Raw genomic sequence first — 15,131 nt, 5'->3', positions numbered from 1 at the left:
AACTTGAAACGATTTATTTTATTTTTTCAGAATTACGCACCAGTTGATGTTGCGAGCGATAGTGACGACGAGCCAGCCTTAAAGCAACCGAGACTCAGCAGACGCGGTTCGCCACGGAGACAACGCACACCGGTCAATGCGAGGCACCGGGACAGCTCAGAGGATAGCCGCCAATCTGCCTCCGAGGTAAATTTTTTTTATAATGGAAACAATTAAAATTATATATCAAATCACAGTTGTTCAAGATTAACCGACTATATTTGATGAAAATGCAAGACATACTGAATGTTTAAATTACATATTCAATTTTAAAAGGTTAAGATAAGAATTCTAACCAGTACTGCAAGTAGATTAGTACAATTTTGTGATGACATTTTAAAATTTCAGGAGGAACAAGAATATGCTATAACGTACACGTGGCGTGGTTTCGGTTCGGACTGCGAGTCGGAGTTTGTCAGGGAAACGGAGATCACGATGGCCGACGCTCGCGTGCCGTCCGTCGAAAATGTCGACACACGACAAACCGACCAAACAGTACCGGCGGCTTCGGACCAAATCGACGGTAAATTAACTGTGTAGTTTAGTTTAATAGAAATAAGTCGTCGACGGGTTTTAAATTTTACATTATTTTGAAGTTATTTGAACTGTTGATTATCGTAAAGAGATATCATGATGTGTGCGGCGTATCTCTGAAAGTTCTCGAAACCAATCATTCGTTTCCTCAACTTTCATCAGTAATGACTCTTGCAACAATACCCTTTCATAAATTTGCATAAACGTTAGTGGTAATCAATAGACGTATATGAATGACACGCACTTAACTTTCCATTTCTCACATGAGAAAATATAACACGTCTCTTCTCCAGCTCATTTGAATTGAAAACAATTACTTGTTTATTCTATAAGTGATGGCATTCACTAAGAGGGGTGTCTTGTTTACTAACAACTGAATAACAAAAGAAATTAAGACGTTACGAGGCACAATGATCATTTATTTTATATTACAGGTATCACTGCACGCGAATGCCATATCGTAGAAGAAATTCCAAAAGAAATGAAAACTCCACCGACCGTAGTTAAACGAAAAAAACCCATAGATACCTCAAAATTTAACCAATCGGATAGGAAATCGAAAAATTGTGCCACGTTCTACTTCAGACATCACGATACGGATTCAGACAGGCAAATGATAGAAACCGACGAGAAATCACAAGAAGAATCTTCAGAGGAAGAATGGACTTACGTCGATGGCCCCAAAATTGGCAACGAAGATTCCACAGACATAATGACATCCTCAGTTGAAATTCAATGTGAATTACCAATCGATGAAAGGAAACCCCCGTCACCAAAACCTAAATTAGAATCGTCAACGCCTGATCTTATTCGTGTCGATCAAAACTCCAGATGTAAGGATATCGAAAGACTCGTGATTCAAGCTGAGGAATTAGTTCAGAAACAGGCACAACAGCAATTAGCGAAAAAGAAGAATACGAGAAATTTAAAACCACTCACATTCGAGGAGGAAGGAAAATCTGTCAGTCGAGCGAAAATGTCGAGAATTAAGGAATGGTTGAATCAGAGTTCGGACGGCAAAAGTGATAACCAGGTACGTTAAAAAATCACTTTAATTTATAATACCATTTATTTTGCTTCAATTTCTTTAACAACTCCAACTATAAATTAAATGAAGCCGTTTTCAATCAATCATAATTTATTAAACACAAAATCATTTGATATTCCAGGGTACTGAAAGTTACGACGCATCAGGCGAATATACGACAGAAAGTGAAGTTGACACTTCATTAACATCCGAGGAAAGGAATATCCATTCGTCAATGGACATGAGCACGTCTACCTGTACCGTCACTCCGACCCATCACGCTAAGGTAAATTAATCCTAATGTTTAATCAAGCTTCGTTCTATGTGGATCTATGTAAATTTTTCATTTTAACTAATGTGGAATGACGTCATCATATGTAACTATAGGTGTTGGCAATTTGATTGATTATACACGTTCAAATTGTTATTCACTTCGATTATATATTATAAGAACTGTATTATATATTTTGCACCATTTAAAACCATATACGTGATAACTGTTTATTAATAAAAAACATAATTCTTAAATATGTTTTCTACAAGATAATAGCTCATCGTCATTTTCGAATCAAAATCGTGCTTAACTACGTGCGTAACTTATTAACTTAACACTCATTTATAAACACATATCCGTGCTAAATGGCCGAGGTGACTAACCCTAGGTTCAACTACGCAAGAAGCGCAACAGCAACAGCGCCCGGCCGTGGTCCGTGTCATGCCTGTCGCAGCTGAACGGCGCGGGGAACTCCCTCGCCAACACGCCCACTAACGACACGATGCACAACATGTCGATATCGGAGTCGGCTCTAAACACACTAGCTTCACCGCAGAGGGTAACCCCCGGGAACTCGAGCTCCAAATTAAGAGGAAGTTCTACTACTGTTCAGGTATTAGAAAAGGTGTTTTATAGTAGTGCCTAGTTAATACTGTATTGTCCAATTGCCTACCTAACCAAATCAAATGCCAAATGACCTTGAAAATGTATTTCAACCTTGTATATCTAGTCATTTTCAATAATATCGCATTGTTAGTCTTAATTTTATATTCAATAATAAATAAACACGAGCACACCCTTAAGCTCAGAACAGTCAAAAGAGTTCTATATAATAGTGATTATTATTATTAAAATAGTTAGCTATTGTAGTTTAGGCATATCCCTTGCAACCATATCGCCAAAGCTTACAATATCAATATTTAAACGTTATACGTAATCTGTGCAATTTGATAGGATTAAACATTGTACCTACAACTTGTTTTATTTATATATATTATACCTGTATTGTTAAGATACGGTAGATAAATGTATTGTTTCCATTGCAGTTTAGAGCGATAAAATTTCGTTTAAATCATTAATGCATATGAATATATATAATATATACTATAGCCAATGGAAGTATAAAAAAATAAACAAACCTTAGATTTACGTAGTTTGCTAATAACTCAGCTACATTGGGTATTACTAAGAGTTTATGTTTAATATATCTTTATTTATAATACAACATATTACACTTAACTTCTTATTTCCACTTAAAATTTACTTCCAAAATTCCGATAATAGTTTCGTCGACGTTCAAAACGCCTTTTATTCGCAAATCCATAGTGAATATCATAGATTAATCACGCTCTCAACCAATAATATCGCTTCAATTTGCCGTCAAATGTTGTTTATTTGGCTTTTTCCTGTTATGGTTAGGAATACGTACTAACATTTATCTCATTGTCAGGGTCACGTTTCAAGCACAAATACAATGACGGAGGCGTGCACGTCATGCGTCGAAGCTAACGACAAACAATGTTGGTTGAGAAGAAAACGGCTGAAACTAAGACGTCATAACAACAACACCGCTCGACGAGAACGGCTGGTCAAATCGCTGTCGTTTTGTGGAAGATTGAGTCCAGAGATCGAGGATAAGAATGAAAGGAGCGCCGCTAGCGATCCGGCTACTAGTAGAAAAAATAGGTACTATAATATCGTAAATACACGTTTCATGCTTTTTCATCTATGTATTTTTTTAAATTAATTCAACACATTATTAACATTTAATGGTATACATGTAGTACACAGAGACAATGTCTATTTTAAATATAAAACATCTTTTTCTATATTTAAATAAAAAAAAAACATGCACAGGGTTGGTTTCCCCTGAGTAAAAATAAGTAGTTATCTATAAATATATAAAATTAAATAATAAAATATATATCTTAAAATTTTTGGCTGAAATTTTAGGAAGCTAGAAATGGGACTCCTTAATGGTTAATCCAGGTTAATTATATGTACGAACAATAACTAAACGGTTATAACCTAGAATCGCAATTGATGTTATATACTTCTAATGTATGTACATATAAGGGCCTTCACCGATGGTATAAAAATAAATGCATATTTGGAATAATACTTTCCGGTTCAGTTGATAGTACTGAAAATATTCATACGTATTGCGTCTTAACATTTTTTTGACTGACCTTAAGTCACCTTGCTGTGATAATATCTAAGCTGTTTTATCATACTCGTATTTATCCAATAATCTGCTTTGACTGATTGAATAACGAACTGTATTTTTAAGCTATTTTTACGACTCTATTCTAATAAGTTTTTTTTTATCAACAGATTTGACACTACCTCAACTTCAGGGAACGACAGCGACGAGCCGTTAGCTACAATAGCGAACCTGCGCAGAAGCATCGAAAAAACACACATTTCAACGAAAGAACAAGATAGTGCCATTCCAGAACAAAACGAAGCGGAAACAATGACCCCTAGCTTTAAATTGGGTCCGGAAGGTGGATCTGTAAGACCAAGGCTGACTAGAAGTATGGAGAGAGAAAGAACATTTTTATCAGTGAGTTTAGGTGATCCCAGCCAAATGTGGGACTTGTGTGTTGATAAAGACTCTGACAAAAGCGTTACAGCCGGTACAGAAGAACATAGTTCGTTTTCAGAACAGGCTTGGGATTTCTATCAGGTAATATAGAATTACATATTTTAATATTTAATGTTTCTGTCTTTTTTCAAATTCATAATGTTTATATTTCCTTGTCTACAGGAAAAATACAACTCCGAGCCGTATTCTGAAGCACCTGATTCAGACGCAGCTCGACGCCTTCTAGAATTCGGAGACGATTATAGAGCCTTCCTAGACTCTCAGTCCGATTGTTGCTCAAGTCTATCTGCTCAACCCGAGAATGATCAAAGTCCAAGCGGAACCCGACGACGTAGACCACCCTCAGACATGTCAAGAGAAAGAAGCCTGCCGCGTTACAAGCGACCGACACGAACTTCCCCAGTCGAAACTCCGTCCCGTAAACCCAAAAAGTCAATGTCGAGCGCAGAACGCAAAAAGTTCCTACAGGATAGTCTAGAAAGATCCAGAAACAACACTAGCATCGAGAGCAACGACGGCGTCCGACGCCGCAAGCCCTCCGAGAGCGAGAGAAAGAACAGCAAACGCTCCCCCGAATTCGATCTCCTGAACATCCAAGCGCTGAGCCGCAGACGTCACAGCTCAAACCTAACGAGCGACGAGGTGAACAGCTCGCTCGAGTACACCGAAGTGAACAACCGACCGGACATACTCGACTCGCTGAACCGGCGACGCAAGGAGAAGGACGGGGAGTCGGAGCTGCAGAAGATCGTTCTGTCGGAGCTGCGGCGCCGCTCCACGGAGAGCGCGGACTCGGAGCGGGAGTCGTCGTCGCCGAAGCACAGCCGCCGGAACTGGGGCGACTCGGACTCGGAGTCGGAAGAGGTGAAGTCGCTGGTGCGGCGCTCGAGCTCGCAGCTGGAGGCGGCCGAGGCGCTGCTGGCGCGCCACGACTCGTCGCCGGACCTGCTGCGCGCGTTCGACTACGTAAGAACACAATTCGATACCGATTACAGCGGCAGCGGCAGCGCCAGCGACGCGGACGACTGGCAGTCGTGCGTGACGGTGCGCCGGCCCGCCTGCATGCGCGCGCGCCTGTGCCTCGCCGTCACCGCCTTCTCGATCTTAGTCATAGTTTACATACACATTCAATGACATCTGGCTTGGGCTTGTGTGATATTTATTCTCATGTATGTAAGTATTCGTATTAGGTACGCTGCGATTGTCAGATTGCGGATTAGAGTTCACGTCGCGCAGTCGTACGCGATAGCTTCGTGATATAAATATGCGAAGTTTAAAAAGAACTTTAGTCACTAAATGAACCTATAATATTTAATGAATGTTAAAAATTACCTAATAAATATATTTTATGCCTAATAAACATTAAGCTTTATAGTCAAAAATATACATTCCATGTTACTTGTAATTTAAGAATTTATATAGGTACAAATATAAGCATTTGAAAATAATATTTATAGAGATAGTCTGACAAACGCAACTATGTTATATATAACTTCTATATATAACTTCTATATATTACTGCTATAAGTGACACCTGTCGATTGTCCTTTATTTACAGCTAGACCTTCCTATAATTTATGTGGGAGTATTTAATACAACCTGTTTGGCGCGGTTTTACTGCTATTTTTATAATGTATTTAATTTAATTAGTCAGTGATTAGCAAGTTAAAACCATGTCCTATTCAAATCACATATTATTTATTTTCTTATGTTTTTGAGTTTTGTTCGTTTGAATTTACATACTAACATGTGTTTGTGTGTTGTGTGGTTCTTACTAACAGCTTGTTTTGTTTTATTATTTTTCCATTTTATTTGATTCTATTCCTATATGGGTGGCAATAATTCGGTGCTAGAACAAATATAACTTTTAGATATATTCACGTAATATATTTATTATCTATGAAAGTTAACGGTGCAAGTTCGGGCGGCTTAATTTATAACTCGGTGTAACCAGTGCTTTAATATCGACTGACATTTGAAACAAGCGTCGAAATGACAGATGTCACAATTGACATTTGCATCACAGTTTAGAAACTGAAAGAGCCAAGTTACTTAAATTATTTTATTTATAATCTACATTTAATCGAGAAACGTGATTTCCTGTGATTGCGCGATAAACTTTAAGAATAATGAACTGGTTAATTTGGTTGTGTAATTTATTACATAAATTAAGTACTGTCTCGCATAATATTAGTTTATACGAATATGTGATTTGACTGAACTCCGCAATATCTCAGTGTAGATTTTGTGAATGTATTAACAATATGTTGACTAGGGCTAGGTTGTTAATTGATTTATTTACAAAATGTAAAAAGTTAAAGTGATTTTGTATAAATGTTTACAAGAATAAATGTTTCAATTTGCAAATCAAAATGGAGTTTCAGTCAATTAACACCCATCTCTATCAACATTTATTTAAATTACAACAGATATATAAAAAAAATGAGTTTTAATCGCCTAGTAAGCATTTGGGCTTTCTTCAACTTGCTTTTCTTAAATGTATTTGGTCTTAAATTCCTTATGCTTTGGCACTATAACTGAAATATCTAAGACAATTGCAAAAAATGTAACCTTTAAAATATTGCATGGATAAGATCGATTCATTGCATGTTAAATGATTAGCTAAATACTTTGTGTGCTATTTTAAAGATAATATGAAGATTTTTAGTGCATAATCGAGGACTGTTTGTCTAATTACCTATGCTTTTTCGATTTTTGAAATTCCTAAAACTGCTGGACGATTTTTTTTTTTCGTTAGCACATTGAATTTTTATTCTACGCAGACGGAGGTTGTAACACGTTGCCGTGAAAACATCAATCTTTTGGAAGTGGCCCTCACTGATGGGACTCTGTCACCGGCCTTACAGAGAGATGTCAAAGGTTTGTACATATGATTAACTATGAAAAAATTGAGGCACAGATAAAAAACTAATTACGTCAAAAGCCTAAATTAAAATCAATATGATTCTAAATATAAAGTATGTAAATAAATATTTACGTTTTAATATCGCGAGTTTTTCGATGTCTATTTTAAGTTTTTATTTTTCATTTTAAAATAAAGCGTAATTGCATTAACCCGTAACTTCGTTCGACGATGTATCTGGTTACTCGCAAAATGCGATCGGCCGGTGGTCGCGCTGCGGTTTCCTTACATGGTTTGCCTTGTGACCGGTTCGGAACGACTAGATGAAGATAATCATTATAATCATAATTTGACAGTATATTAGTAACATTATAATTAAATAAATATCTATAAATTCGATCAATAGCTAGTTTAAAACAAAAAAAAGATAAATGACGAAATAATAGTAAATAGTTTTGTACTAAAAATCGCAAAAAAAGATTATGGGTATTTGAAATCTGTTTTTGTATCCGAGTCTCGCATGAAACCTTAAAGACACGTGTTAATTGTACATAAATATCTGAACTACGAAGTATAACAATCTCGTCCACGATCAAGGCGACGATTCATTTTGAGTTTCAGAACTGGTTCGCCTCGGTTCAGTTGAATCGACGTAATTTAATATCGACCGAATTTATGGCAGCCCTTTAATAACAGTAGCTGAGTATTTTATTACGCCTTTATATGACTTCTAAAAGACAGGTTTTTATGTTTATTTAAAGAGGTTTCTGATTTATTTTAAATACTATAATGTTAATTTATCAAAAAGGATTTACTGTTAATGGCTCTACCGTCTCAAAAAAACGGAGAAATTAAAACCAGTCGATATATTGTTTTTTTATTCAGATGTTTTCTTGTTATATATTGTTAGTATTATAAATTATATAACATTTTTGACGAATCAACTACTTTTGGAATCATATTCTACATTTCTAAACGAACAAATAGAAGATTTCGAAATATACTAAACTTATCTCCTAGCAGTATTAGAGACAATTAAAAAAAAATAGCTCCTATTTGTATCCAGGAAGCGGCGATATGGCGCGCGATCACGCCTTGCCGTTTAGTTCGCCGGTGTCTATTTTTGCCCGCGAAAGCGGAACGGTCCTCTAACGAAAGTGAGGACGTCCGAGTCATTTCGCAATCAGTGTGTCCATATTTTAGAAAACTTGACTTTGCTTATTTTAAAACTAATAATAATCTAAATGCTTATTTATATAACTTCTCCTTTCTATTGCTATAAAAATAAAACTACATCACATACAATTTATAGTTTTGAGAACTAAGTGTTTAAAAGGCTAATTCATTACTCTTCAATATTTTATCTATTTATTATTCATATTTTAAACATCCTTGAAACTATTTTTGAAACAAGACAAATTAAACAAAGATAAATAATGATAACTATACTACGGAACTAAGTAATATTATTATTAAAGGAACATGCTTTTAAAAGGTTTAAACTTCTAAGTGGCCCATCACTTGAAAGCATTCAAGGCAAATAAGTACAGACACAAATAGTTACTCCGAATATATACACAGCAGTTCATAAATAACTTAAACACGTATCACTGCCGTCTAGCAACTTGTTGCGTCTACTAGATTTCATAAAATAGACCAGAATGAAATATCAAGTGATGTAAATAATTATGATATTGTTACGCTTCATTTTATACTCACAATGAGTTTAATTAATTATTCATAAATTCGAATTGTTACTACTTGACGCGAAAAATGTTTTTTCTTTAAACTTTTATAAAAGTAATTTAACTGTTATGTAATATATGATTGGAATTTTTCCCTTTATGAATTGACATTTGAATTAATGGCTAAATCTAAATTATATTGGGCAATATTTTCCGAAATCATTAGATCATGATAAAAAGTGACATCATACAGTCTAGAGTTCTAAATGTAAAGTAAACATTAGGCATCTCATTATGCACCAATACAGTGTTACTCAGTAATAATTTGATATCTGTGCTATAAAGTTGTTTAATAAAAATAGTGACGACAATGAAGCTAATCATTTACATTCGGCATACTACCAACCCTAAACGAAAAAGTAAGAACAATAATAACTTTTTTTTTATACTGACGTATAATGTATTTTATTTTTATTTTATGTAATTATTATCAAATTATTGTTTTATGGTATCTTTGTATGGGATCAATTATTCTAAACGTAGATAGACGACGGATTGACAAGATGATTACGCTCAAATTATCTAAAGTTACAAAAGAATTCTACCTCGAAGCCTGTCGATAATTACTTTTAAATAAGGCTTAATTGTTTAGAATGTGGACTAAACATCACTCCGTCTGATACAAGGTAGGTTAATTACTTCTCAGACGCTATTGAATCATCGCCCATTGAATTTACTTTTTATCGATAAATGTCTATAGTCGTGATGGCATTTTTATTTATAAATCTAACAGTTGAGAAGTGAATGACACCTTCCCGAGCTGTTATAAACTTCATACCTAACTTACTCGTAAATTAATATTGACAACCGACTTACTGTGATACGCAATTTTGATACTTACATCCTATGAATTAAAATTTTGATACTTACATCCTATGAGTTAAATAAACTCGTAAAAGTTATATTTTCATATTTCGTAACAATTCAAATGTTTTAATTGCAAAACAATTAAGTACTAAGTGCAATTAATTGGACAGATGAAATGGTTTAAAAAAAATGTCGTTTGTTTTAATCATATTGTATCGATATATAAATAATTGATTTGTTTTATTAACGACAATTATCTTTTATATTTTTATACGTCCCGTTAGCATGTCGACGATTTATAAACTTTACTTTCAAAGTACATTGTACAAGTATTGGTCGATATTAAAAGTTATAATATACATTTAATGATTTAAAGCAGAACGCTCGGCCTTCACTTTCCAATAAAAATATGAAAACGTTTGCTTATTACAAGTTGAGAGTAAAACGTTTCTCTGAACCGTTTTAATAGAGTATTATTATTCGTTGTGTGCAATTTAAAAACAACCTTCAGTGGTAATTGTAAGCGATACTGAGTTCTAAAGTGTAACCGTGCACTTGCAAAAAGTGCATTTAAGTTTACACAATCTCAAGGATCTTCAATCAAACAAAAACCGCATTGGCTTTTATTTAGCAGTTTTTTGTTGAATATGTTATTACAATTAAATTATATTTTATTTATATAAATGTGTGCTGTTCATTAGAAAAAAATATTTATTTTTGAATTACCTTTAATAGTTTTTGCCTTGATTATCTTGTTTTAAAAAGTAGACGAGGTCAATATTAACACGATTTAATAACATTTATATCTAAACTTTAAAATACACTAAATTTTAAACATTCCTGTATTGAAGTTAAATTTCCACAATAATCTACTTCAAAAAATGTGCGCTTAATAATTCTAATAGAAGTAATTAGCTCGTCCAAACTTTACACGAATAATTTGTAATCTATACTTCTCTCCTAATATTATAAATATGAGAATAACTTTGTCCGTCTTTTACGTTGTCGCGGCCAAACAAATGAGGCTCAGTGCCTCATTTGATTTAATTTGCAATGAGGCAAACTTGAATTCAATGAAAGGATATGGGCTACTTAAACCGAACACATGACGACCACCACCCCTAAAATGCGAATTAAGCCGCGTACGGCAACTAGTTGTATGCAAAGGTGGTCTCCTCTTCGTACATGTTGAATATCGTCCGATATTTTTAAATTAGAACAATCACACGACCTTCGTAATCGGTATTTGTACGGCAGATTTATTTTAGACGAAGCATTACGCTATCTTCTCGGAATTTCGGTATTAAAAAAAATGTTTGATTTTATCCTGGATATCTTTATTTTGCTACAAAATGTCCTATAACCTGATGATGAGCTATCAATATGCTGTATTTCAATTAATCGAGTTACAAGTGACGTGTGACGTCACACGCGGTCTAATGAAATTCCCTTAAAATTAACATTTATTATTGATGAAAATTAAATTATAAGCTTAGCGTTGTTATGTCATGTTTTTCATTTAAAATGTATATGCAGATGGAAAAATGACCCACCTAGTAGAAAGTGGCTTCCCCCATAGACATGGGTACTATATGAAATACCACCATTCCTTTCACTATGGATCCGAGATGATTCCGTTTCGAAAGGTGATTGAATGAGTGAGTAATTGTATCCCTTGTGCCTGTGATTATGAACTCGACCACAAAAAAAAAAACTAAAGATTGCTGTTTGGCGGAAACAGAACATTCGATAAATGGGTGGTATCCTCCTAGACTGTCTGACTGAAAACGCCCTACCACCGAATAGATTTTTTTATATTCATATTGAGATAAATATCATGGTTTCCTTGAACTTCGTAAACATACGTAAAACAATTGCAGCTCGCTCGTTTTAATTATGATTTCGTGTCGTACATGATATCATCAACATTAACAGTACAGCGCTTTAATGGCTGCTTTGTTTCTACTTGATTTATGATAATCGGTATATAGTTTGGGTGCAGCCGCTTCAAGCGCTGATAATTCCGGCTCAAACGAAAAGGTGAAGTACATAATATACCACAGTAGATCAGCTGTAAACGTCGCGGACGGCAGACGTGCCGCGCGCTAATATTACAACATTTATCGCGTGTGAATCGTGTACAAGTTTAATATTTGTGGTAATTTTAATATACGAATGTAAAACCTTTGCTGTTGTTTACGCAGCTTCTCCAGTGCAATTTACATTGAGCTCACTTTTCTCAAAGAAACTAGATGCGCACGAGTTCACACTTTCGCTTCATTATTTATTTGATTGAAATTGTGTCTTCATTTATTACTATAACGTAATATGACTTAGATTTCGTCACTGCCAAGTGATTTCATGGATTGCCAAAAGTTTGTCAAAATATTTACACAAACGCGACCTTCGTGGGTAACAAACTCTAGGCTATCGTTCGCGATAACGCACTTGCTGTGAAACGAATTGTTTCGTGACAATTCTATACGTAATTATTCGAAAATAATATTTATTTTCGTGTTGTCTCAAATACGCTCATTAATAAAATAATTATGATTACCGTTATCTATAATCATCCGGATCCATTAGTACACATTTTTATTAAATTATATTTCAACATCGTATAATAACTTGTGACATAAGGATTGTTTTGTAAACAATAGGGTCCGTGCCTTAGTTCAATGACCCTTAGCCATATTATTACGGAAATATTGTACGGTTTGGATAGTTACTCCAAATTACATATGGATAAATTACATCTGTTCCAACTGTAAAAAAACAGCTACTGTTTTAAAGTAGCTAATTTAAAATCTTCTAATTTCGTAACGTTTGTTGAATAACTGGTTTGTTATGAATATTTTGAAGAATGACATCATTAAACCAGTTCTCGTAATTTCTCTCTATTATAATAAATTAAGATGAAAGTCGGAATAACATTAAATTGATATTTATTACCAGTCATATATCGATATATATTGAAAAACTGTTTAGGTTCTAACCCTAATTTTTTAGTTGAAACCTTTTCTATATCAATACATTCAACATAATGTAACTCTTTAAAATGAATCATGTAGGCTGAATAAAAAGAACCTTGTATAATTTTAATTTAAAAAAAAATTTTAGTGTTCCATTATGTGACGTAATTTTTTAAATTTAGAATATAACAAATGAATTGACAGTAGAATTTCCGCTACATTGTTTTGGAATAGGATAAATTAAATTGTGTGGATTATTCAGATTAAAACCGCAAATGTAATTGAGGTTTCTCCACGTGAAAGTAAAAATTTAAAGACAGCCACGATTTTAGGTATTTTGATTTTATTTTTTATATTGCCATTAGAGATAATTATTGACCGTTGAATGAGGTATCTAAGTCTACATACGTATACGTCTATTTAAAATTCTTAACAAGCTTAGAGGTTACTGCAAGGTCTCATATATGCGTATCACACAAATGCCATAATTATAACAATTAAAATTTCTAACACATTTCATAATTTGAGTCAATATTTTCGAATTTAAAAATACTTAATTTTACAAGGTAGGTAATAAAGTTAAAACTTATTATAAATGTTACCTAAGATAAATTTATACAAACTACTTATTAAAAAAACTGGTTTTATAACTTTGTTTAGCATTGATTATACCCTGCTATCTAGTTAGTCTTGACATGATCACTGAGATCACGGCCGATGTTAGGATCGATACAAAAACTCGCATGTACCAATTAAGGTGACCTCTGATTATGGTAACTTACACAAGTCGTATAATATTGTCGCAGTTGAAATTAGTCATCTGTGGTCGTTATTTTATTGTTTGTCCTGACTAACTATTAATATACAGCCATAACTATTGAGAATGAAAACTTGAAATTTTGAACAGAGGTTTATTTTAATTATAATTCTTATAAATAGTTTTGCTCCTTTTCGGTTTTCGTTTATAACAGTGTATTCGATATTCATTTTAATTATATCTTTAAGAAATATCTCGTGCAAGCCAGTTTTCGTAAACAAGTTACAAAAACTTGGCTCGAATATTACACGTTAAATTAAGGGATATTTTCGTGTAAGAAATGTATCTCAATTACACTTCGGAATCTAAAACAAAATTAATAATTAAGAGAGCCATGTAATAGATTCAGAATTCAATGAATACCATCACGATAATCGGAATGACATAATTGCAGCGTCGCGTGCTAATCTAAATCCTCCTGTAATTCACGGTTGGTCGCTGATCTATAATTAATCAATGGTATTATCGTTCTTAATATTACCCTTCGACTAAAGGAAAGTAGACATTCAGGATTCGCTAAAATACATGAGGTTAAGTTTCACCATACGCCACTCGATAAGCCCAAAGCCTGTTTTGCATGCGATTTAACGGTCCTTTTTAAAATATTTGGACCGGAAATGATGTAATGCGAAACGAGCCTTATAAACTGTATTTATCGTTTCAAGTCGTGTATTTTCTAAGTAATTAATTGTAACATTCAATATTTTCATAAGTAAATCAAAGGGAATATGCTATATATTTTACTATGATAAAATCATTACCTAACTTTACGTTACTATTTAACGTACTTACATAACGCGTTTTATACAGTTCACAGTATTTAGGGTCAAATATAAAAAAAATACTTTTAATTATCATAATAATGTATTATATAACCACATGTAAATTAAATGGTATGCTAAGAATGCGGATATATATATAAGTATTTGTTTACTATATGACGTAATAAAGTTTTTTAAAAAATAAAAATATATTTGTGTTTATAAAAAGTATTCTGAAAATAGAACTCAACAACTTGGTAGAAGTGGAAATACATTACAAGATCTTATTTAACTTCACGTGGGTCAAATCTCGCAAGTAAATTTAAAACCAGTTACTCTCGACTGATTTAAGCTTTTACAAACTTTTTAGATCTGATGACAAAATTGTCTAGTGTACTTATTAATATCGTAATTTGATCAAGAGCTTAGTTTTAAAGAGTTTGCTTTTACTATTTATATTAGAATGACAATGGTTACGTTATTACGATTACGTGAACAATATTTGTGAAGACTATTGTTTTGCTTTAGAAACAAATGCAATCGTTTCCTGACTCCGAGCTGTTGCGATTAATCAGTGTATTGTTGCTTGACTCGAGATTAATTCGTCGATTAATTGAGTTTGTCAGGTTGTAACGGTTATCCGACCGGCTATTCTAGTTCATCTCGTGTACCGCTATCTCTCTC

General features: G+C 33.8%; 1 protein-coding gene across 4 annotated transcripts in view; it reads left to right on the top strand.

Moving 5' to 3' along the window:
* Nucleotides 1-15,131, top strand: part of LOC125071511 — a 221,628-nt gene that overhangs the window by 192,175 nt on the left and 14,322 nt on the right. For 3 of the 4 annotated variants that reach the window (XM_047681795.1, XM_047681794.1, XM_047681793.1), the window contains 9 exons: nucleotides 31-186; nucleotides 388-562; nucleotides 1,008-1,606; nucleotides 1,743-1,886; nucleotides 2,263-2,487; nucleotides 3,325-3,560; nucleotides 4,209-4,563; nucleotides 4,645-5,448; nucleotides 7,266-7,362. In XM_047681795.1, the coding sequence (XP_047537751.1) occupies nucleotides 31-186; nucleotides 388-562; nucleotides 1,008-1,606; nucleotides 1,743-1,886; nucleotides 2,263-2,487; nucleotides 3,325-3,560; nucleotides 4,209-4,563; nucleotides 4,645-5,448; nucleotides 7,266-7,362 (2,791 nt within the window). The remainder of the gene's footprint in view (nucleotides 1-30; nucleotides 187-387; nucleotides 563-1,007; nucleotides 1,607-1,742; nucleotides 1,887-2,262; nucleotides 2,488-3,324; nucleotides 3,561-4,208; nucleotides 4,564-4,644; nucleotides 5,449-7,265; nucleotides 7,363-15,131) is intronic. The other variant, XM_047681796.1, reaches the window with a different exon arrangement.

The sequence above is a fragment of the Vanessa atalanta genome, chromosome 19 (genome assembly GCF_905147765.1).
Source record: "Vanessa atalanta chromosome 19, ilVanAtal1.2, whole genome shotgun sequence".
NCBI lineage: Eukaryota > Metazoa > Arthropoda > Insecta > Lepidoptera > Nymphalidae > Vanessa > Vanessa atalanta.
This window is presented reverse-complemented; position numbering and strand designations above follow the sequence as displayed.